Source organism: Falco biarmicus, chromosome 10, assembly GCF_023638135.1.
Source record: "Falco biarmicus isolate bFalBia1 chromosome 10, bFalBia1.pri, whole genome shotgun sequence".
Taxonomy (NCBI): Eukaryota; Metazoa; Chordata; class Aves; order Falconiformes; family Falconidae; genus Falco; species Falco biarmicus.
This window is the reverse complement of record NC_079297.1, coordinates 22,309,645-22,336,094: the sequence shown is the minus strand read 5'-3', so window position 1 is coordinate 22,336,094 and position 26,450 is coordinate 22,309,645. Positions and strand designations below refer to the sequence as shown.

General features: G+C 40.7%; 1 protein-coding gene across 4 annotated transcripts in view; it reads right to left on the bottom strand.

Annotated features, from left to right (window-relative positions):
* The window catches only part of NELL1 (neural EGFL like 1), a 292,061-nt gene that overhangs the window by 51,633 nt on the left and 213,978 nt on the right, over positions 1-26,450 (bottom strand). For all 4 annotated transcript variants that reach the window (XM_056354990.1, XM_056354987.1, XM_056354989.1 and 1 more), the window contains one exon: positions 18,861-18,956. In XM_056354990.1, the coding sequence (XP_056210965.1) occupies positions 18,861-18,956 (96 nt within the window). The remainder of the gene's footprint in view (positions 1-18,860; positions 18,957-26,450) is intronic.

The window sequence follows — 26,450 nt, the reverse complement described above, 5'->3', positions numbered from 1 at the left end:
GCCATAGTACTCATGGAGGTGAACAATCTGGTTTCAAAGAATTGAAACTGTGAGAACGGTTTCAAACAGTTCTTGTTCAGACTTCCAGCAGTCAAACTACTGATACATCTCCTATGCTTTCTTTCTCGAGGCATCCTGTTGTAAGTTAGGAACAGATACAAATACCTCTCACACAATAAAATAGGGGTTAGAAAGCAGTACACAGTGCTGAAGAAATATCTCCCACAGTTCCAATTTCAAGAGAACACTCTAGAACTCTCACTGCTATTCTGTATGAGATGGCTTCTTGGTTTTCATCTCCATTATATCTTGCTCACATACACAAAAGCCAGGTAATAATGGGCCTCGATGAACACAAGGGGCAACTATGACCATGTCTGAATTTTTCTCCCCTGTAATGTTATTACTCGTTACCTGTTGTATCAGACTAATTGAACCACCAGTGAAGACACTTCCCTGTCAGTATGGTGGAAACAAGAGGTCACAAGATCACTACGAGAGCTTTCCTTAGGGGAGAAGTTAAAAATTGTCACGTTCATAATCTGACAGCTTGCTCCACCCTCTGTCTGTAGACTGGCAATTTAAAATTCCTCCCCTTTTGAACAGAGACATATATTCAAGCCGTGCTTCAGACAGGTCACACTGAGCAGCGTACGCACAAGCCGTAGCCAGCCTTTATCCCCAGTGGACAAAAACAACTGGTACAAAACATAGCATGAAAGTGTCGAGGAAGGCTGATGGCTCAAGTGACACCACACATAGGGTGTTTACCTGCCACTTGTGTGCATTATGTTGAGTCCTAACCATTTCTGTGGGTATTCTGCTGTCAGAAACTTCAGTTCTACTCAAAACGGGAAAACAAAAAGTCTCCAGAACTCTGAAGAATAAAGAAAATAAATCCAGGCAACTGTCTGCATTCTCTGAGATAAGAGATGTAAAGCAAAGTGGTTTTTTCCCCTCGTAAAAATGTTGGGGCACAAGACTACACAGTTTTCTGTGCAAAAATGTATTATTTTCAGAAGTCTTGAAAGTCAATTATAGAATATTGTTTAATATTAGAAACAATATATAGCATTTGAAAGCATGACTTAATACTAATATATGTCAAGAGCAAATTACATTGAGTAAGAAAAGTCTGCCAAAACAGCTTGAAGTTAATGAAAAGGCTAATCAAAGGAAATAAAAGTCTTTTAATTCTCAAACCTTGAATACTCATTGCAGAAATATCTTCAGCAACATATTCCTCTCTTGGTTTCAGTGCAAACAAGTAATATGGGTAGTGTAATACAAGGGCCTAAAAAGCCACACACAGATACACGCACAAAGTGGCTTTTGTTTTGAGATGATTTTCTATGACATTAAATTCTTGCCAGCTTTGTTATTTATATGCTTTTGATGTAAGCAGATTTCAGTAATAAAGACACCAGAAATGGAGGCAAGTAGCAGGCTAGTACTGTCTCTCTCAGAGTAGGGACCTATGAGAATCATATTCAGTAACATAAATTGCATTAGAGTGTAAACAAAATTTAACCCAGGTGAAATGAATAGAGCAGAAAATGACTGTATTAAATGAAGATGACAGGGTGGAAATGTTTTGTATAAGGATATAGCTCTATAATATATTCATAGCCAGCAGCATTAGGACAGTTCCACACCAGCAACAATTTCTCATTTTTAAACCTTTTTGCTAAAATAAATAATTACACCTGCTCATTGATTTTTAAAGAAAAGACTCTCCTTTTAAATATTACTAATCTGGGTTTTATACTGAATTCTAAATTACACTAAGTCATCCAATATATGGGTTGTTCACTTTCTTTAAAATCCAAAATTTTTTCACAGTATTATTCACTTGATAATTCTTACACAGTTACATGTTTACAGTCTGAAGCCACATTTGCAGTACATCATTTCAGAAATCCTCACATCTAAATGCTGTAATACTCTCAGTGTCACTGCTCAGAGCAAATGAACAATGAAATCAAAAGCTTGATCTATGATGCACCACAAGGACAGAATTATCTATGCTATATTATCTACATTTATGTGCATGACCACATAAATTCATCTATCAGAGGCAAGAGTTAAAAGAAAAAAAGAAAAGTAAAAATCACAATTCAAGAGCATCTTAGCTCTTTTCACTAGTCAATTACTATTCTTCAAGCATTGCAGACACCATCCTCAGCTCCACAGAAAAGGAATTCACAGTCCCTTCCAATGTAAGCCTACCCAACGTGCATATTTAGCCATTCATACAAACATCTAAAGGCATTTTATATTCTCATTATTCACATCTGGGTAAAATAATAAATCACGGAGAGAAGGTTAAATAGCTAACTAGAAACTGGTTTGCACCTTATCAGCACATTGTTTTCTTGTGGTGCTGACTTTACAGCTATGGAGGTGATCTTAGAGCAACAACATTTTGGTGAAGTGCCACAGGTCTTGGAAAAATCATGACACTGATATTGCAACTAACGGTGCTGCCTCTGACACCAATGCACACAGAATCACCAGGTGAAAAATACTATGAATTCTCTTTTCCTCACTTATTTTAACTTGATGGTGCACCCTTATGTCCTTTGTCAGCCATCTTCTCCCATCTAAGCCACTCTAAATGCATAAATGTGCACAAAGCCATACCACAGAAAACACCCAAAATTAGAATAATGAAAATATGATTGTTATTCCACTTCTTCACCACCGTTTAAGAATCCCTGCCCACGAAGGCTATGCAGACTTACCTGTGTGATTCTACAGAGCTAGGGTATGTCACTTCAGCACAGGTACACATTGTTAGAAACACAAGAAAAATACATCCAAAGCAGCTGACTATGTAGTATTTTCTTTGTACTGATCTCAAAATAGCAAACATATACAAAACCCACAAACTATGGTGTAGAATTAGTAATGTACAACTTAGATGCAGAAATCCTTGTTTTCTGAAAACAAGCAATGACCTACACCCCACAGTACACATATAATCCTACGTTAGTCTTGAGAGCATATTTTAGCAGTATTTATATTTACACTGAATTTAGATTAGATTATCTCACTTTCAAATTAATTTCTGGAAGTAACAGAATGCTCACATCAACACTGGGTATTTTTGAGAGGGAAGCAGAAGAAAAATAAATGATAATTCATGAGTACTGTGATTAGCTGCCAACATTTACAAGCAAATTTTGCAGTCCTTTCTCAGGATTTCTTACAAGACACATCACTTCAAGTCAAAGACAAGCTGTGTTATACGTATATTATATATTCACAAATTATATAGGTGCAACTAAAGGGGTTGCTTGTGATTTTCTTTCTGAAAGTAGGAAGAACCATGTACAGCCAAGTCAGCCCTTAATAATAATCAATTCATCTTTCCAGTATAACCTTGTCTTTTAAGGAGGCTTTACCCTGGCTTTTAAAAACCCAACGAAACTCAGTATGTTCTGCCTGGCTGTCTTAATGCAGCTGTGTCCTTGAAGATGACCTTGCCAAATTCTCACGATCTTTACTCATGAAAGGGAAACCAAGACTCGTGATGACTTTACACCAGGTCTTTGTTCATCCTTGCCTTACAGTGCATCTTAGGAAAACAGTGCAAGGATTTTCACAGAAGAGATGATTACTCAGATCAACAAACAACTGTAATCTCCACCCTTTTTATACGACAAATTCATTAACAGTTGCTTCCAAAAAGGAAATAATCTTTATGTCCATAAATTGCCAATCCCTCATATTAGTGCTATTTTATATGGTACAACAAAAAAGGATGCTATTTTAAATTAACAGTATGACAATTGAGTTATGTTATTATGGTTGCCCTGCTCAAAATTGGAATCTACTGCTAAAGTCTGCTTGAAATATTTTTTTTTCTTATTTATAGGCTCTAAATGGGATTATAAACAGACTATACAGTCATATCTGAGGTAAGGCACTTCATACATTCTATGCTAGTAGGAGTTCTATGCTAACTCCTCAATTAACTTTCAGGAAGGTCAAAGTTTTGGGTTCCCCCCCCCCCCCCCCCCCCCCCCCTTCTCCTATCCTTCTTCTATGCTGTAAAAATAAACTAGTAACACTCCAAACACATTTGAAGATGGTATGGTTTTCTACATATTATGGCTTTGTGTTAAGCAAGTTTCTGCTGCCTTACTTGTGGCAGCATTCCCAAACAATACAAATATTCACATAATGTGCCAATATATATGATATACACAAGACCAAAAGACTGGAATTAGACTCTCCATTCTTAGGTTTTGCTTCTGGTCTTTGGTTGGAGCGTTTTCTTCATGTCTCAAAACCACTACCTTTCCTTCAGTGGAAAACCGAAAACTGTTGTTGCTCATACAAGCAGTTTATGAAATTTCTCCTTTTTGTCTTTGATTGACACAAAATTATCCCCTTGATTCTTTCCTAATTTTATTTCTCATTTTGGCTTAGAAAAACTGTCCATGCCCTTTACATCTGGTGCTTAATATACAGTAGAGTGAAACCTGAAATCTGGAAATGCGAACACACTATATATGTTTCTTCAGCTAGATTGTATTTAGCATTCATGAAGAATCACACTAAATGCACCGAAGTGAGGCGTCTCCCACTTTTGTACAAGAGTCAGAGTAGCAATGTCACCTACATTATATTTCCCATTTTGGACGTTCCTTCTCCCTGGAAGCAATTCCTCCAAAGGAGCTACTGCAGTTTGTTTTTACAGTGAATCAGTTAACTGCTGAAACTATTCAGCAAATGGACTAGTAAGCGACCAATTTCATTTTGCTGATTGTAGCAAGACAAAGTAATGGATTTAATACAGCAGTTGATTTATTTACCATCCAGTAAGGAAATTGTTACTAGTACTAGGACAACCTACAACTTTAACAAAGAGATATGTCTTTTTGTGGCAACTGGACAAGTGAGCAGTGGACTACCTCCTTCTTGTGTAGTTTTTTTATTTAACCCTTTTTACATTTGTAAACTATATTACCATGGAGGCTCTGCAGAAATTTCCCACTGTCAAATCAGCGAGACAGACATTAGATATTAGGAAATTCTGGTCGTTATTGATCAAATTCTGTATCCTCAGTGATCTACCACCATCCCTCCCTACACATGGAAATGACTTTCATCTTGTTCAGTAATGAATACACCTAATAAAGCCTGCTGAGAAAAGATAGTGGGAGGGGAGATAGCAAAAAAAAAAAAAAAAAAAAAAAAAATCAAAGCTGTCTTCAAAAAAGAAACATATGACTCGTTCATCTCAAAGGGGAGGCCTTAGGAATAGCTAGGCATTATCATACTGTATCTGACTCTCTAGCCTATAAATGATTAATGGAACCGCTGAGGGAGTTATTGCTATCAGCACACACATCTCACAAACTGCATCAGCTGTGAACTCCATAAGAGTTAAGAAGAAACAAGATTCCAGATGAGAAAATGGCAAAAATGTCTGAGGTATGAATTAAGTCTACTTTCTCCATGCAGTTAACAGAAAGAACTGAAAAATTCTGTGTTGGACATTCCAAGGGTGAGAAAGAAAACAATTAAAGATGGGGGATAGAAAGACAGACTTTAGCAGGCAACTGAAATCCCCACCGCAAAAAGCAGCTTCCATTAACTGTAGGATTCACCATCTGCCTCGGTTGTAACAGACACAAAATAAAAAATCCCTTGTGGTATGTGGAAGGGTTTTTTCCTCTGTTTTTAATTCATTTTGGACAGACTAAGGCTTTCCAGAACTAAGGCTGTCACAAGAAGTGGACAGGACAGCTGTAGAAAGGGACAGAATGAGTGAGTATTTGGCAGGAAAAAAAGGAACTGTCCTGTCACGCTACAAAACTTCACTTTCTGCAGGGGCTGGCACTGCTCATGGGGCATTCCTTACTTGGTCTATAGTAAAGAGAAACAAACCGACCAAACAACACCAAAAAAAACACTTGGTCTCCTTCCAGGAAATGTAATCACAAAGAATTTCCAGAGAGAATTTGTTCCTTACATAAACCATTACCAATAGCTGAACACCTCCCTCCCACTGTAGCACCACCTGTGCTGCACAGCATCAAATGGGAACCCAGGAAATCTTCATAAAACATCTCTTTATTGGAATTCAGTCTTCATGAGTGGTCATGTAAGCAAGCAAAATACACATACTGGCCATACCTTCCGACTGACTGACAGCAGACCACTCTCAAACTTTGATAACACTCAAGAGAAGAACGAACCTCCTCATGTCTACAAAGCTATTTCACTTCCGAGCCTGCACACTTCCATGGGTGTGCAAGGTCCGTGGCCCAGCTTCAAGAGGAAGGAGAGACTCATCCTGGCTATTTGTTTAAATTACTATCCTGGAAATGAGAACAATCTATTTAACCTCTCAAACTGCAGAGTACTTAGTCATAGCCTGAGTTGGCAACAAAGCAGTAGGCTACTATAAAGAAGCTGTGTGGATGCAACGCATGCGAGGGTGATGCATGGGATCCCAGTCAGGGTTTGAGTGCCCCTCCTGCTTTTCTCAGCTCAGAGACCCCTGCTGTCTACCAGCTTACACTAAGAAGATGTGGTAGGCGTGCAAGAACCTGTAACTGGCCCTGGTGAGCTGTGCTGTCCAGATCAGAGGTATCACTACTTCCAAGACAGTACAATGAGAAGGACCGTGGATGAGCTAAGCTCACCCTCCCATACCTACATGCTTGTACTCCACCGAAGTGTCATTCCCATTTAAAATCATGTAATTGCTATCAAAAGCTGTGAGCATCTGTAACCTGCCACAGAAACGTAGCCATCTACGAAGTTAAGGCATGGGTGCCACTCCATGCTACCAGACGGCTACTTCAAGTAAGAAATTTCTCTGACTGACATTGCTAAAGAAGGCAGAATGTAATTACCTGAGCTGAAATAGGATACAGGTTCAACTGGATCTTTAATGACCAGAAGTGTTTAGGGCTTTTATTTCATGTCTCATTCAAAAGATAAATGAGTACCATTCCAAAGATTAGATTGCTAGCATACAGAGAATGTCTCTTCAGAAAAAGAAAAAAAAAAAAAAATCAAATAAGAAAGGGGATTTCACTCTTTCACATAAAAGCTCCACCATTTATGTTTGTCTCTGAAATGACTGATCTACTTAGTAGATATTACACGTTGAAAGAAATAATTCAGTTGTTACACAACGTAAGTAGTAGAAAACTCGAACTATTGAACTGCCTGAGTTGCTAAATCAGAGGTTCTCTTTTTTAAAAGCAAAAAAAAAAATGATTGATGTATTTAGGAAGAATTCTATTTCTGCAAATGTGAAGGACTGCACAGATTTTTATCATAACATTATAAAAAGTTTGAGAATAACTTTGACACAATAGTTCCTTCAGGTTGAGCATGACTGTTACTTTAAAGCTACTTCAATCATAAGGGAGCTAGCAAAGAAAACATTCACCCAGAACAATTCAAGCTACTTTTATGCTTCACATGTACCTTACATTAAGCACAGTATTATTTTAACATCTTGCATATTCTTTCTCTGGGGACCACACACATGAACAAAAGCCTAACAAAAGCAACAAGAATTTGCACTGTGAGTTAGTGAGCTCTGAATCTTTAGTAGGTTTTAATGCCACACGCTCTAGGAGACAGATTCATAGACCCCTCTTCACACCCAACAGGTATTACGCCATTGATTTTTTTGATATTTTATCAGGCATAATATTCTGGATCATTTGCAAAAAGTCCACAGTGAAGGGGAGGTTTTGGGTACATCATGTACTTTCTGCAGCAGAACTGATACATCACTATCAAACAGACCGCAGACAATAAACCCGTTTCACCTAACACAGAAAAAGCTTTGGGAGGGAGGAAAAAAGATTATGTAAAGTTCCTAATCAGCAAAACTTCTGATATTTAATTTCTCCTCTGTACATACATGAGTACAATCCTAAAGAAAAACTTGTTTTCTTGAGTCCACACACTGATACCAATTTAGTAGAATTTGCAAAGAGCCACCGCCTTCTGTTGCAGGCTTTTCTTTGCTGTGGTATTGTAGAACAACCCGATTCTGCAGTCTTTCAAGAGCAGACTAGAAAACCATGGGTGCTACTCTTACAAAAACAGATATCCCAAAGGACTGAAATTCAACACAATTTTAGATGTTACAGGGGCTACCTCAGTGAATAAAGAAAGGAAGACACTCCCTTCAGTGAGGGTTTAAGTCACATTTTCACCCTGACTCCTAAAGCAAAATAATTGGATTAGTTATCCTCATTGAACATAAGCTGCAATCTACGTAAGTCACATGAGAAAGTGATTTATGCCATTTTATTTGCCTTCTGAGGATTACATGGATGGGGACATGACCTCTTCCTCTAAATGTCAGCCCAATAAAAGCAAGTAGAGGTGGCTATTGCTTTTGTGGTGATCAATTTCTATCAACATGGGAAAAGATCTCGCTGGTTGCATTTTGGGGGGTTTTCCTGTTGCATTAGTTCCACCAGCTTAAAGCAATCTTCTCGTACCATAATTTTTCAGAAAAAAAAATATCTTAAATTAAAAATGAACAAATGTAGGGAAACTGATGTGTTGTCAGATTTAAATACACAATAACCTCTACAACATCAGCCATGTTTTGCTCTATTCCTTTAACTCTTCACATTATTTCTCAAAAGAAATTGTATGCTGATGCTGGTTCTGATGACTGAGGCATGCTTTCTCTCATTACACCTCGATTAACTTCAATGAGAACACTCACGAAGTATGCCCGCATTTACTGTACTAAACTTCAGCAGAAACGTGGCTCTAGAGAGTAAAATTCTCACTTGTACTTATTTTCTAATGGAACTGAATTCTCTGCCCAGTTTGAATGGGATCTTGCTCCTAGATTAGCTAGTTAGATTTGTACCATAGATCAAGGAGTTAAAAATGGCATATTTATCATCAGTAACTGCAACTAACACAGCTTGTTCCACATAAAACCCCCACTCTAAATGCTCTTTTATTTCACTAGAGCCATTTGTTTTTCATTTCACTTTATTCAATTGCACCAGATTGTAAGGCTTCCACTCAGGTGAAATTCCCACTGAGGCAGAGAACTTCTGTCTTAAAAAAAAAAACTCTCTGCACCTGCTCTGCACATCTCAGAGTTTTATTTCTAGGTTATCAGCAAATTTAAACATTCATGGTTGGTTCTCCACTCCAGAGCAGGCTATTAATAAGAAAAAGTAAGGTGGCAAAGAGCTTATTAAACACAGTACTGTCCCCTAAATACTGCCCGTAGTAGGACAGACTGAGGCAGGTTTTATTTAATATTTAGTTAGTCGACTACCATTCTCCTTAGAATTAATATGTTTTTCATGGTCGTAGGCATCTGCCTGGAAGAACCAAAAAAGGGGGTCAGAATGTCCCGACAAACTAGGTTATAAAATTAGCGTTACTGGTTACTGCACTGCATTCAAAGCAGACTACTTGGGGTTTTTTAATTAACCACAGTAAAATGAGACATGGTTTGTAGTTAGTTCATCATGAAGTAGGTACTTTAAAGCAACTGTCTTTTCTGTACAGCTCACATCACAAAAAATGTTTCATAAACAGAAACTTCTCAGTTGCAAAATGGAAAATCCATTAATGTATTAATGTATCTTTTTGCTCAAACATAAGTATTTGCTCGCATTTTTGAGTTCTTTGGGGTTCTTTGTTTTCCTTAACGTATTCGACAGTGATTCTGCCACTTGAAACAAATTTAAATCTCATTGCCTGGGTCCTAAGAACCCAAGAGGACACTGCAGCAGATAGGACCGCACAGAAGGTGTGGGAGATGCCCCTGGTGATGAACCGATGAACGCGAAGTCAGGGACTGAGCACTTCATGGAAGGGCCAAAGCAACAGCTCGAGCAAGCCTTTTGCACAAAATCTGGCTCTGTAGGCTGTGGGCTGTAGCTCAGAGGGAACATGGGGCTTTTGCATTCAGAGCTTCAGAGTTTACTACTGCTTAGTTTACCTGTCTCTTTCTAAACATGATGTTCCTCTTGTAGTACATAATTAGAACTTACGGATGACTGAACATTTAACACTCTGTGTGTATGAGCAGCCAAAACAAACAAAGAAAACAGGAACAAACAAACCAACCTCTCCCCCAGTGATTTCCAGGTGCTAAGTGGAGGGCAAAGCGAGGCCCCAGCACGCTTTGCTCTCACAAAAGACAGGCACCTCCTTTTTGCTCATGAATACTGCCCTCACCGCTGCGCTGTGCTCTGCAGCTTCCAGGTACGTGATGGAAACAAACCAGACGAACATCCCTCTGTTTGCATACCTACATCCAACGTAGGGAAATGCACCTTATCCTTCTGACCTGCATCCCTCTACCACCAAAAGGCAAGTTCTCCATCACAAAGGTTAAGTCACTGCGTGACAGTGCCCAGGTGGTGTAAAGGCATAGGAGCCTTGTCTCTGCTGGGACGCTCACGAAGGACCAGGGCGTGCAGCAAGCACAGCCCCAGGGAAACACGAGGAGTCTGGCTTTACTTCCCTCTTCACTTTGTGCTTGAAGTTACTCTGAACCAGACAATGGCTGGCTGGCTCCACTGGCTGCTACACGCCGCTAGTGTCACGGAAATGGGGAGACATGGGGGCTCACAGAATATGTTCAGGGGAAGGATGCTTGCAGAGATGCTCAAACTGGTACCACTCACATAAACAATCACCTAAACAATGCTCTTAGACTCATACATTTTCTTGAAGTTCACAGAGTTTATGCAGCCTTGTTCTGTGAAGGGCCTTTTGAAAATCCAACTTGGCTCTGGCAGAGGGTGTCTCTCATGTGGAACCTGACTGACCCAACCACTGTATTCCAATGCACTAAGGAGCCATTTTGATTTAAAACGGTTCTGTGAAAGCTATGCTTATTAGTCCTCACCATATCAAAAAGTCTATTTTTAACATATATTCAGTTGGATCACCCCATACTGCTACAAGGACCACTCATCTCTAATTTTAAGATGATTGCTAACAGCTCTTTAGGAGATTGAACACAGGTTACTATCCAACACTTTGGCAGGGTACCTGAATCTAAAAGAGATGGTATAATTTTATTTGGAGTTTCTCCTTCTGTTAATTGCTTCTTTATCTCCAGAGGTCCAGGGGAGCTATCAACCTCATCCTAAGACTCCTGCTCTTTACCTTCATTTCCAAAGCACTTACTGTCATTTTCTTTTTAGATTTTTTCATTGCCTGCTTTTCAGCAAAACAGAAAAAATGAAGGAGTCAAATCTATTGCTCTGTAATAAAAGGAAGACACAAAGCCAATGACTTCATGAAACCAGATTAGTTAATTTCTTTAAATATCCCAAGTATTTTCAGTTCACTACTGGGGTAACTAAAGAATAATAGAACATAGCAGCTATTTCTGTAAGCTCTATGGTAAGTTCTATAGTGGGTCCTCACAAGATATTAAATCCAAGAACATCCAGGAACCAGAACACAAAGAAAGATGGCATGCCAGGACACCATCTAAAGGTATTTTTCTTAATGTTTAAGGCAAGGGAATAAAGATTTTAGAATCAGTTTGGATCTTACATGCACTATGAAGTTTGATCAACTGAAATTACCTCCTGATTACACTGGTTTGCATGAATCCAAATGCAAATTAGAAGTCAACTGACTATATCATGTTTTTCTTTTGTCTAAATAAAACCACATCCTTAAGTAATACCTGACGTGTCCTTCTGGCATATAGACACTGGTCAGGGTGAGGTTGGGGAATCTGAGTGGAGAAATGGAGAAATTCAAACTGTAAGAACCCAGAGTAGCAAGCATAAGCAATATAGTACTGCCCAATTTCTAAGTGCAAGCTTTGGGGACCAAAGGCAGGGAAAGACTGACACAGTTTCTGTGACTTAAAAAAAAAAATACTCTAATTCAGAACACTATGAAGGAGATATTTTATCAGGTGGTGGACTGACCCTGGCTGGACACCAGGTACCCACCAAAACTGCTCTATCACCCTCCTCCTCAGCTGGACAGGAGAAAGAAAATTTAACAGAAGGTTCATGGGTCAGGATAAGGAGGGAGATCACAAATTACTGTCACAGGCAAACCAGACTCTAATCATGGAAATTAGTTCCATTTATTACTAATCAAATCAGAGTAGGGTAATGAGAAATAAAAACTAAATCTTATAACATCTTCCCTCCATCCCTCCTTTCTTCCAGGGTTCACCTTCACTCCCGATTTCCTCTTCCCTCCTCCCTCAGAGCAGTGCAGGAGGATGGGGAAAGGGGGTTAGGGTCAGCTCATCACACACTGTCTCTGCCACTCCTTCCCCTTCAGGGGAGGGCTCCTCACACTCTCCCTGCTCCAGCCTGGGGTCCCTCCCACGGGAGACAATCCTCTACACACTCCTCCGGCGTGAGCCCTTCCCCCGGCCGCAGCCCCTCACCCCCTGCCCCGGCGTGGGTCCCCCCCGGTGGGTGCCGTCCTTCAGGCCCAGCCTGCTCCGGCGTGGGCCCCCCCGGGTCACGCGTCCTGCCAGCGACCCTGCCCCAGCCTGGGCTGCCCAGGGGGTCACAGCCCCGTCGGTCACCCCCTGACCCGGCGTGGGGCTCTGCCCTCCGATACCCTCCGTGGGCTGGGGGCACAGCCTGCCCCGCCGGGGGCTTCCCATGGGCTGCCGGGAACCTCTGCTGCGGCGCCTGGAGCCCTCCTGCTCCTGCTGCACCGGCCTGGGGGGCGGCGGCGGAGTTGCTCTCACACGGTCCCCTCCTCTCTCTCACTGGCACAGATCTTTTAGATTTGTTTTTCCCCTACTTAACACGTTATCCCATAGGTGCTACCACCTTCGCTGATGGGCTTGGCCTTGGCCAGTGGTGGGTCTGTCTCTGAGCCAGCTGGCATCGGCTCTGTCGGACACGGGGGCAGCCTCTGGCAGTTTCTCACAGAAGCCACCCCTGTAGCCCTCCCGCTACCAAAACCTTGCCACACAAACGCAATATATATGACCACAAATCATATAAATAATAAAACATTAGTGTGTTAGAACCATTTGCTACCTGGAATGTCAAGATATCATCTCAGCTAACATGAAAGATTAATATAGCAGATATTCCTTTCATTACAAACAAACAAAAATACATAGACTCAGACACCTGAACACAAGAAATAAATAATAAAGCAACATAAAAATATCCCTTGGGAAAAAAAAAACCACAACACACCAGCAAAAAAACCCACACTGCAAGCACAGCATCTTCTTAGTATTTTTCCTGGCTTCTAAAACTGAACTGTTACGGTGTATGAGGCAGTGTAAGCACTACAAAAGTGAGCCCAGTTTCCTTATGCTATGGTCAGCTTGGGGGATGAATGGTGTTCTTGGTCTGGGAAATTTCACTTTTCTCTGGCTTGGCAGTATGAGATAGAACATCTTTTTTCTTCCACTGGGAGTTACTTGTTGATTTGCAGACAGATGTCCCCTTGATCCTCAGAGACAAACGTAACCAGATTTTTCTAGTAGATATTCTTTGATCTATTCCCTGATATCTTTACAAATGACAGCTTTGTTTCTTCTATCACATTAAGATGTCACCCCTTGCCATTTTGCAATAAGTACCGCTGGGGCAAAGGCTGTAAACAGCTTGGCAGCAAATGGAGCAGGGTAACCTCAGCCACCTGGAGCACCTGCCTTCCCTGGATCTGTCACACCCTCAGGAGTGTCATATCAACCACAACCACTGTTTTCTGTAATGAGCTAAGCATCATTCACTTCACCCCTCTTATCTTACACTATACTGGCTTTGCTTCACCTTGAAATGAGAGGCTTTAGAAAGAATCTCGTGCAAAGCCTTGTGCCCACAACTGCACAGCTGGTTCATTTCCCAAAATAAACCTTGCTTCCTATTTTATAAAAGATCTTAGATAGAGAAAGGTAGGGAGTTTTGACATTTAGCTTAGCATACTCACTGAAAAATCTTTCTCCACTTTGCTTCGGTTTTTATTCGCTTATTTTTTTAAACCAGGTTCCTCAACTTAAATGTCTTTGATAGCTACACACCTAAAGATTTATCCAGCTCAGGAATCAAAGAAATAGCACACAAATACAATTCTCACTTTTCCTTTTTCTCCCCCCCCCCCCCCCCCCCCCCCGTCTCTAGGGCCCAAAGCAATGCAGACTGTAGAGAGTTTTACCCAAAGGACTGCAGAAGACAATATATTCCAGAAGAAGCAATTTAAGAGATGAGTACACAAAGAAGCATGCAGCTTCTTGGACAACAACTCCAGATGCTGCCAACTACTATGAAACAAAGCAGCTAAAGACTCCCTCATTTTCATGACATACATATGACTTATCCAACTTCACGATATAAGCACGTTTTGCTATACACCTGCGAAATCCAAGATTGCACTGAAAAATCCATATGTAACACTGCAAATGTTGATTTTATTATTTTTTTCCCCACTTGCAATATAATTATTGGGATTCAAAGCACATTTCTCAGCCACTGCACATACTGAAAAATGATGTCTCACCCCAACATCAGACAATCCTTTGTATGCACAGTCCAAAACTACACCAAAACATAACCCCAGTAATTATCACATTGTAATACTTTGCTGCCGTGTCTTACCCTTGCTTCTGACTGTTTACAATCAGCAAGTAATTTGACAGCACTCTATCATTCTGTGAGAAAATGCTCTCCAGCGTTTTACAAAGACCATAAATACACATGCAGCTACCACAAAAATATTTACCCCTCTGAGCTCCAGCCTACACAACCCCCTTCTAATCTACCAGCAACACATTGCCCATTCATTGCGTACCGGCTCAGCAGCTGTCATGAGCCCAGGGAGCAAAGATATGGCGCAATTGTTTTGAATCTCTTTTCGAGGCGAGGCCCCACCCCATCAAAAGCCCTCCTGCATCTTTTGGAAAAAATATTGCACTTTCCTTGACTTGCCCCTAGTTGGGAACGCACTGCTTCAAACCTTTCTGCCTTGTCCTGATTATTGCCCGGAGTAATCATTTTACAGACGGATACCGTAGCTAACTGCCCTAGCTGAAACTTCTGCCACCACTGGTCACCGTCCCACAGCTGTAGAGAGGTTGGTATGTATTTCTTAGGCCCACACAGGGGACTCTACCTCATGTAGGTAGATATTCGAGGAATGCCTGCAGCTTCTAGGCACTCAATCATCCGTTTATTCCTGCCTTTGATATCACAGATTGTCCTGCCTAACTCGTCCTCACCACTTCATCAGTGGCAGTAGTGAGTAATATTCCACAAATACAGAATAAAGGCGAATCCTGTCTACAAAACCAATGTTAAAACTTCACTGACCTGTGGCTCATCCACGGAGATAGAAAAGCAGCTCAAGGAATGAAGGGATTATTCTTTTTTTAATATTGCAAAAACAGGAGATGGAGAAAACATCACTGGACAGAATATTAGGGCATTGGAGCCCATGCTGCCAACAACTCTTGCAGAGTACTGTGTTTGCATTCCTCCCTGCACACCAAAATGTCTCTCAGAAGCCTTTAACAGGGATCCCTGCCAAGGGTGCACCTGGGCTTAAGCCAACAGTGTTACATACAGTTAAGGATGTGTATCTCCAGCTCAGCCCCCAGGCACGTACATGCTGGAACATTACAGCAACGTCAGCAAAAATTCTAAGGTAAAAACTTTGTAGCACAGGTATCACAACTGCATTAAATATGATCACAAATGGTAATGATCACAGAGATCATTGATTTTAGCTCTGGCCGGCTAAACACAAAACAAACAAACAAACAAATTGATTGGAAGATAGAAGCAGATCCTAAACAGAAAATGACAAAAATTCTCTAAGAAGCATCAAGCAATTACTTAAAGAAACAGCATTATTATAAAGAATGGATGGAAGGAGGAATTTCTTGACAGTATCTCTGGATATCGATTTGCAGTTCACCTTCAAAAAGAAAAGGAAGCCCCACAACTGTTACAATGATTCCTCATTTCAGGCAAAGCAACTGGCAAGAGGTAATTCTTCTTAGCAGTGTGTTGAATTATGTATTCATACATAAGCCTTAAACGTGTATTTTAATTTCACCTGAGTAAATTACCAACATAAATCCTACCCTTCTCAAATACCTCTGAATTTTTAATTAACCTAATATCATCATTTCAACCAGGCAGTCAGAAACGATGAGTAACATGATTCATATTCAGAAGTAAACACACCTGCTTTTCAACAACATTTCTAATTACTGGTTTGTTTTATCCCTTACATGATGCTGAAGCCAGTTTGGGTCATACTGGTTCTAGCTGGTGACGAGTCCTTTCAGCTCACAAATAACACAGAAGGAGTTGCCCTGTTGATGGTTTGAAGGACGTTTTTAAATGCACTGTGGCAAACAGAATACATAACCAAAACACATCATTTTACTTCTGACATGCATCAGTTCACCATGAGCTTCCAGCAGACAAAGGTCTACCAGGTACATTTAAGCTCTGATTTAAAGTGATTTCCCACCCTTTCACTGTCTTCAGTCCATGTCATAATGATTGAAGGAGTGCTACCATATGTTAAATATAACAAAGTGCTTATTTCTAACATTACAGACAACAGGGGGTAAAAATATATATACATCAATCAGACAAACGTGATTTTTGAATACTTTAAATATCCTTTAAGAGACTATAAGGGAAGTCTTTACTGAACTGCCTCCTTTTCCCCGACAGTGCTACATCTTCAAGGAGCAAGCCGGTAAGCAAAGGGAAGCCTGCTTTGAAGGTGGTTCATCACCTTTCTAGTCCAAGCATTTAGTTTTTCCAGGACATGCACCTTTACAAGGCTGAAGCAGTTCCCACCGATATCTGATATGCACTTAGCCACTGAAACATGCATATGACGTAAGATATATCTGCTGAAGTTTTCAAACTCTCTAACACAACTAAAATGTGACAACTTCTCATATGCAAAGTCCTGTTCATTCTCAAACCAGTTTGCACATCAGATTTCTCAGTTACCACCGTTAGTTTCACTTGTAGCCACTGGTAAATCCCACACGTCTTCAAAAAAAAAAAAATAAACCTCCTTCTGGTTCAAATCATATAGATTTTACACACAGGAGCTAGCTCCCTCCAACATCTACCTCTAAATTTCTTGATATAATGAGAGTACCATGCCTGCCATGTTTCCTTTACTCTGCGTGCTAACTCATATTTTAAATCAAAACAATATAAAAGACATGAAAAACGTAGGAGTCAACAACAGTTATGGCATCCATTTATCAATTTTAAACCATCGCTTCAGAAGTTTAAAAACTCTGTGTTCTAGTTATGAAAGTCCCTTTACAGCTCTAAGAAAAAAAGAGTGTTGTAAGATTCTTGGGTGAAAGAAACAGAGGCAGCCGAGCTGAAAGCTGACCTAAAGACCCTGGCTGCCTGGGTAGGCTGGGCACCTCGGGCAGTGCAGGTACTGGTGCTGCGGTACCTTATTTTCACACCCCTGGCATCCTGCATCCCTCTGATTAATAGACATTTTAGAAAGGAATGAGCAAATTCTACATGGGACAGGGTAACTAGCAGGAAGGATTGGAGGCTGGGGAGCTGTGCTAGGTGGGGCTCTGAGGCAGAAACTACTTGTATTACTTCCTCATGTATATTGCCAGTACTTACTCCTGAACATCAGGAGGCTTGGGAGCTTTTGTCTATTTAGAACAAATAAGCCAAAGGCTATAGGCAAAAAAGATGCAGTACTCAAATTTATTCAAGACGATATGAAAATATTAACGTCCTAGTTCATTCTTAAATAATTAGAAACAATGCTGACAACTGGAAACTGAGGGATTTTAGTATGCAGTCATTTGAGTCCATCCATAAAAAGCTTTCACCGTTTTCAGAAGCTACTCAAAGGAGATTTGTTGCCAACTGGGCTTAAGTTACTTTGTATTATAATAGAAAAGCAATGTATAAAACAGATACTGCTACACACAAATTACTGAATAACCTCTGGGAAACAAGAGGCTCCAGTGATTTAACTTATCCTTTAACAGTTATTTCTTGGTTTTCCTTTTTTTTCCCCCCTCATGCTTAAAAAAAACAAAAACAAAAAAACTTCATCAATCATAATCTCATACATACTCGATAGTGCAACCTGCATTAACAATCCACTTTATTTCCGCCAGTAAAGGCAAGTGAAAAATATCTATTAACAAACACGCAATGCAAAAAAACCTCTATCATTGGGTTAAGTGAAATACAACCGCAATAAATGCCAACCAAAATAAAATCCCAGATCTGCTGTACAAAGAATCTAGTTAAGAGTCCTACATGAAATTCTGTAAGATGCCTTCCTTCTCATTTAAGGTAGACAACAAACCAGATCTTTATGAAACAAACAGAAGGTGGGCCTGTGAAGCTGTCAGAAGCAAATCTTGAAAAAAATCTAGGAAAAAGGCACAATCCCACTGTCACTAGTGAATAGGCTATGGTTCTATGACAATCGGTGGCCTCAGTGACTTAGAAACAAATCAAACCTTAAGGATTCAATAACTTTAAGTGAAAAGCAAGCATCCAAATTCCAGTCTAATCTGCACAATATATTCAGAAGCAGCAGAAAGTAACCTTGAGCTTGCATCACAGGAAATAGGTGGAGTAATTTTTTTTCATTTGCCATCCCTTCTAATTAACTAAAAGCGTTCACTAGAAGCAAAAGCAGATTCACCCCTGAATGTCTAAAACTTTCCATGTTTAATTTAAGACTAGCTTTCAGTTAGGAAAAGGCAGCTATGGAACACAGATCTTCAATGAAGAGAAAATATCAAGCAGAATGAATGAATGGTAAGTAATTATTTCTTAATACAGCATATCATATTTCTCATTATGAAAGAAGGCGGCATGTTTCAAAAAGAGCTTTACCTTTCTCACAGTGACTTCCTGTGAATCCAGAAGGGCAGACACATTTGTTAGGGGCTACACAAGTTCCACCATATCTGCACCCTTCTTCACAGAACGCTGAAAAAGAAAAGGTATAGGTGGGTACCACTTAATTTGTTTTAATTTTAGCACACATTTGCAAGATACTAAGAAAAACATCTAAATTCTAGGCAATTAACAGAATTCGACTTATTAAAATTCAAACCCAAAGAGAAGTAACTCACTTAACATGAGGAGAAACCTCAGATTACACCGTAGGCAAACCACCTCACCAATAAAAGATTAATAACCATCTGGAAAAAGAAGAGTGGGGGGGAAAATAGATCGTACAATTTTAATGGGGCTGATCTTTCAGTTATACCCAATATGAATATTACAATGCTCTGGTGAACCGCAGAAACCATTCTGGTCAGATGGTGTTAACTACTTTGTTTCTCACTTCTATCAAATACACTTTATTAAAACGTCTGTAAACCCATACTGTTTTCCAGGGTTTTTTTCTTTATTTATTTTTAAGCTTAAAGTACATTTTGTGGAATCAAAAAATGAAACAGGATGAGGGTCATGATTGAAAACAGAGGAGAAGGGCTCAACCACAAGATAATGCCTCTTGCTGAGGTGTGATTCCTGACAGAGCAAAACACAAGTACTTTAGAAGTGTATTTGCACAATAATCAGGATTGGAAACAACTGATGGGTCTCATATCTTTTCTTGCAAGCACTGTGTGGTGTTTCTTTCACTTACAGCAGGTTTAGCAGGAAGTCCACTAACTGCAAGAAGTATGCTTGCAATTTAATCTTTTGGGGTTTCGGTTGGTTGGGTTTTTTTTCTGTGTGTACGTGTGTACAAGCAGCCAAACTGAGGTAAGAAGAGGAAAGGAAACGACAAGCATCAGGGCACAATCTCTTTGGTACTGTTAACTCAAGTAAGACCTTTGCTAAGACTAAGAGCAGATCCTATCCACAACATACTCCCCACCCTCTCCTAGATATTTATTGAACTTCACAAATTACTCAGTGGGTTTGACTGCACTTATGAGGGAACTTACAATTAATATTTAAACAGCAGCTCTCTGCATCTAAGCTAATAACAGAATTGCAAAGTGTTTCCTGCAAGCTAAAATCACAGATGGAGTGTTGGCAAAGAGACGTTACAAATGCTGTGAAAAGGCTTAAAGTGCTAGATAACAGAAGAAATGTTTAAGATTTATTTTCCAACGCACTAAAAAGAAAAATAAAGTGAATAAAGTACTAAGCATTAAAAAGAATGTTTTGCAATTGTTAACCACTTAGAGGCAAAAAAGCACATAATCATATCTCTCGACTGAATTGATAGATGGATCTGCCTTACTCTAAACACGTAATTCATGGCATGCCATACTGTTTTATGGAGGACAACACAGAGAGAAGAACGCTAAAGTGGTTTAGAGAAGATGGTAGTAGAACATCATAAGCTCTCCCGTGACTGGCACAAGGCAGCGGTGTGGAGAAAGCATGATTCGCGCCCAGTAATTCTGCCTGCCCACCAGTGCATGCACCCTATATGGGAATCTTCTGAAATATCTCTATTTTGAAACCAGTCAATTTCTACTGTATGGGGAAAAGAGAAATATAGTTTAAGAGCAGCATTCTGTGATTTTTTGCATATAAATATTTGCAGAAAAGTATAACTGTGCAGAAAGTTGAAAGCACTAGTATGAAATACACAGCTGGAAAATATATGAAAACCACGATGAGACTCAAAAGATTCCCTCTGGAGCTCTTGAAAGCATGTTTGCTCTTTCCTAGTCTCAGCATTCTCAGAGAAGGTGCAAGTTAAATTCTTCATCTACATTTTTTCTGGTTTGAAATTGAGAGTAAGCAGAGAATTTCATGAGGTAGTAATACATTTCTGCATGACATCCAAAGAACTAGAATTTGCAGCAAAGCAGATATAAAGGGCAAAAAAAAGGAAAATACTGGCAAAAAAGCAAATAGTTCATCCACAATATATGCCACATTGCACTGGGAAAGAATTACACAGGACTCTTAAAATAAAAGAAGTCATAAAGGATATAAACCCCCCCACTTTTATTATTCATAACAAATATGCGTGTCCATTGAAAGTTGTTAGAGCCGATAGGGATAGGCAGGTAAGAGGGCTTCATTTACAGCTCTCTCATACTTACTTTGCCACCGTAACCAATACTATCAACTTACTCATGTGAAATGTCTGCTTCTTACGTTAAATCCTGTTTCTAAGCCTGCACAGTAAGGTGGTGGTTTCTTCCATTTTAAGATTACTAACAGAGAAAGGCTTCTGAGACAGGGCTGGTAAGTGTAAAAGACTTTCCTGTTAGTGCAAAAACCATGTTATGTCAGTGTAGCGGCCAGATCTAGACACCTATGGGCACAGCCAAACATGCCATTCACATCTGGGAGGTAAAGACGGGGAATGCCTGCCATCGGTCAAAACTCGCCATCTTTCAATTCCTTCCTACATATCCGTATCAAAACACACCCCCTATACCTGTACCCAAATGTGCTAGCACGCACTTGTCAAGCATTTTGAAATTCTCCTATCCTTTACAAGTCACAAATCAGTAACCTGAAAAAAAAATTTCAAAAAAATTTGTACAGAGACACCCTGAGGAACTGCGGTACTACAGGATGTTCCTGTGAGAAGGGACTCCATAGTGCCCGCTACGTGAGGAGTCACCCAGGCATTAGGTGGGTGTCAGAGGATGAAGCTCAGGAAGAAGCTGGGCAATGACTACAGAAGGAAAGAATTCAAGTCTTCTTTTCAACTTTTGCCGAAGCTGAGAAGTCTTCTGCAATACAAACTGTGCTTGTCTTTGTTGCTCAGGCTTTGGTGGATTTCAGGGAGGGGGTTCATTCTTATATTTTTATGCAAGAAAAGAAAACGCCAAGGAAGAGTGCCAGAATTATCCTGCTGTTCTCGAGATGATTCTTCTACAAACCCTCTAATTCCTGCATTGTAGGCTTGCAGGAAGTAAGAACATCAAAACCACAAATCTCAGAACACAGTTACAAAATAAAAGTGTTTGTCTAAGGGCTACTTTCCTTAACTGCTAGAAAAAGAGTATTATAAGCAGTACTGATAGCACTACTCTGAATTTTAAGAACGCTCAATACCTCTAAAAATAGGAACTCAGTTTCAATTGCTAGCAATTTTACCAAACTTCACTTATTTGAACTATTTTCTCTAATAGTTCTGCCTCTAGCTGAAGCCTTTTAGAACATTTTATCAAAATTCATTCACTGTTGCTCATTTTTTGAACAATGACATTTTTCCTTCACACCCTTAGCAGTAGAGATTAATTAAGGAAAACCTTTACATCGCTCCTGTACCTATGCCTTATGGACAGCAGAACCCAGCAGGGAGTAGCTCAGTGACTGAATAGTCAATCAGCTTGAGTGCCCACACTCTCATGAAACTACCTGTTCTGGTGCTTATGCTTTGTTATACATTTTATGGGTTCTGGGATCTAGTCTTCCACTGTAGTTTAGACCCTTCAGCATCAAAACTATTGGGGAGGGAGGGGACAGGGGATGACACTCACCAGTACCACAGAATGAGCAGTTATAAACCTTGATTGCAGACTCCCTCCTACTCAAACAAAGTTAACACAAGGAAAATAAATCTTAGATGGATCATATTTTGATAATGTATTCCCCATAAATAGATCCTGTCTCTGAAATTATTTGCAGGCTGACAACCTTGTTAAAAAGGAAAATGGTTACTGAATTTGCAATAAAGGTTTTACCAGGAAAATTAATTGAAGGTGCCATTAGGGTCTACGAGGGTAAACCTCCATCGTTAAAGAGTCTTATTCAGTATTCCATATGTGAAAGAAACAGCATCTACTGATTTCAGGAGGCTTCTGCCAAAGTGAACAGATCTCTGAAATGTTAACAGATTTCTTCCTCTGAAATAAAAGCCTGTATCATATCAAGGCCTTTCCTAAATAGACAAAATTTCTCTGCAGAGAGGAGCTTTATTTTTGATGCATGTCCTCCTTGATGGATCTATAGAAACCAGAAAAAGCCAAAATTATGAATCTGCTGGATATGTCATTTTTGTGATAATGCTGGAGGAACAGGAGAGTCTCACTGCAGAGCTCCACAAAAAGCAGTACCCACGAACTTCGTACCATGCTCCTACACAAGATGCATACCCACTGCCTACATATTCATGGGGTACAGTTTATTTTCCCCTATCCAGTAAAACAGTTATCTCCTCTCCCAGGGAGGCTATTGTGGGCATATTCAGGAAGGAAAAGAAGAGCTTGAGTTATTTATTTCTAAATAAACAGAAGCACATCATTTATTTAGCATTCATCTTCTCCCATTTGAGAATGAGCAAATTCTCAAATTCTGAGAAGCTTGACTCAGAAGCAACTGATTACAATTCTATCAAGTGGAAAATCCCTGTTTCATCTCCATCTCAACAACACCCATAAGCAACAAACACCCATATTTTAAGAACATCTGTACAATTTGTTTACTAAGCAGCTGACCTCTACAACTTGACGGTACCAAGAAATGGAAGAGCTTCAAAAGTGGGTGCCTTAGCAGCAGGTACCTTTGGCTTCTTCCACTGCTTTTCTCTCCCTCATGATTTCCCCTGTTCCTTCTTCAGTCAAGGAAAAAAACCCCAAAAAACAGCGTCGAAAAACATAGTTCCATTAGTACCAAAAGGAACACCACTGCAGATAATGATAAATTGTACCATCGTTTGCATAAAAGGAAAGCATATAACAATACCAAAAACGCAAACTCCTGCCACCCATATCACAGGGGAGAGAAGCTTTTAATTAAAGAAAGCAAACACGGTATTCCTCAACAGGGTTTACTGTATGTATTTATATAGGCCAAACCCAGGCCTACTCCTGTATTACATTAAGTTTATCACAGATAAAGCCTACCACTGAACTTGTTTCTGTAAAGCAAGGCACTCCACAGCTTGCCAAGCCAACAGCAGTGCAGAGTCACCATTAGCCTAGTTTGCAGTGGCAACTGCAATGCAGCTCCAGGGGAGACCATGTCCTTCAGACAGCATACAAGACAGCAGCTCCTACTGCCTAGTAGTGATGTAGTAACCTCCGGGTTTTCTGCCTTTTGGCCCAAAGTACTGGGTGCTCACATTGATACCAAACTAGCTGGTAGCTGGCCCCATATGCATGCATCAGCTTCAGTGGGTGTTAAATAACCTATGGCAAGAAGCGTAAATTGTGCTTCATGATCAAACACAGCAGCGGGTGTACTGCCAATGCAAATAGAGTTAAACCTACAGCAGTTTTCCAGAAGACTGAAATTCAAAGGGACTTCAACGTGACACCTTTACTTGCTCAAAGATTAGGTACTGGCACAGGGAGCTAGAGGAGAAAAAACAAACGGTGGGCAAAACCATCCTTTACAGCTGCTCACCAAAGGCACTTCGCTCTGTGCTGTGTTCTCTACCCAAAATGCAAACCCCAGCACCTCCTGGTCACTGCCTTGGGAGCCACCATCCTCTCTTGGCATCATCATTGCTCACCTTGTAAATGAGTAGGTGTCTGGGACTGCTACACGGGGTAGCATAAGAGAAAAAAATCATACTAGTTTTTCTTGTACTTTTGAAGTCAAAGAATTATAGAATCATTTAGGTTGGAAAAGACCTTTGAGATCAAGTCCAACCGTTAACCCAGAACTGCCAAGGCCATGACTAAACCATGTCCCCAAGCACCGCATCCACATGTTTTTTAAACACCCCCATGGACCACCACCCCCCGGGCAGCCTGTCCCAGTGCCTGGCCACCCTCCCAGTGAAGACATTTTCCCTGACCCCCAACCTGAACCTCCCCTGGCGCCACCTGAGGCCGTTCCCTCTGGTCCTGTCGCTGTTCCCTGGGAGCAGACACCGACCCCCCCAGCCCACAGCCCCTGCCAGGCAGCTGTAGGGAAGGATCAGGCCCCCCCTAAGCCCCCTCCTCTCCAGGCTGAACCCCCCCCAGCTCTCCCCGCCGCGCCCCCCAGCCCCTTCCCCAGCCCCCTGCCCGGCTCTGGACACGCTGCAGCCCCTCCATGTCCCATTGGCACGAGGGGCCCAGAGCTGAGCCCAGGGTTCAAGGTGAGGCCTCAGCAGCACTGAGTACAGGGGGACAGTCCCCGCCCTGGCCCTGCTGGCCACGCTGTTGCAGATACAAGCCAGGACGCTGCTGGCCTCCTTGGCCACCTGGGCACACTACCGGCTCATGCCCAGCTGGCTTTCAACCAGCACCCCCAGGTCCTTTTTCTTCAGGTAGCTTTCCACTGCTTTGGAAGTGCTTTTTTACTAATTTATTTTCAACAGGGTGGTCAGTAAAATGACCATGAATTCCACTGATATTTGGCCACACTCAAACATGTCAAGTCAAAAAAAAAAAAAAAGAAAAAAAAAAAAAAAGACATTCAGGAAAGGCACGGAAGGGGTGACGCACAGACGGTGTGGGTAAACAAAAACGTGCAGCTTTGGAAAAGAGAAGGGCTAGCAGAACTATACAAGCAGTTTGATAATCAATTGAGGGAAAGACCACAATTTCATTCGCTGATTGCATTTACTCAGCCAAGTACACACAAGGGCATGGCTGATAACAATCCAACTATGTAAACCAAATACTAGAATCATCAGATGATACCAGCTGCTGAGGCAGGTTTAGAGGACAGCTGAGAAAGAAAGGAGAAAGTACACAAACAAAATATGGGAGCAGCAGAGGTTCTGCTCTTTTTCTCTGTGCTCAAGTGTGACACTATCATATATAAAAGCACAAAACTTCTTGGTTCACTGAACTACATCCGTTGGATACAGGGTGCGACTTATTTAACACAAAGTCTGCCAAATGCCACTGGAGTCCTTTTACAGCTGGCTCAAGTCAGAGAAGGACAAATCTGGCAGGAATGGATTTTGGGCAAAAGAACTGTTCTGGAAAAATTTCACCCCACATGTCTGGGCAGGAAGGAGAATGCAAGTCAGTCTGGCCATCAGGATGCAAACACGTCTGAGACTGGAAGACAAATCCTTAGCTGGGCAGTTCATCACCTTTGTGCATGGCTTCCAGCCTGATTTATGCTTCAGATTTTATGTGTGGTACGTATGCGGGTTAGTTCAGTTCACAAAGAGCCTATAAATCTCAGGTCTTCTACCAGCTGATTGTAAAGTTATTATTCCTGATTTATTTTTCTAGAGATCTCACATATAGATATAAGAGGTACTTCACAAATGTAATTAGCATAACAGCTGCCTAGTGTAGTCAAAATTCCAGATCCTGGTAGTACAAAAGTATTACTTAGAGCTAAGTCTGAACAAAGATCAATGAACTCTGAATTAATGTTTGGAGATGGGTTTTTTTAAAAGCACTCAGAAAAGTATAAAGGTATTCCTTCAAATCTGGGAGGTGACGCACAGTGAGAGTGAAGAAGGAAAAAGGGCAAACCAGAAAAGCACCCAGAGGGATTAAAACCAATAATGAATCTATCAGATGAAATTATGTCAAAGATACCAGATACAGGCATACACACACAGTGTGTGCGAGTTTGTGTGTATTTGCATAC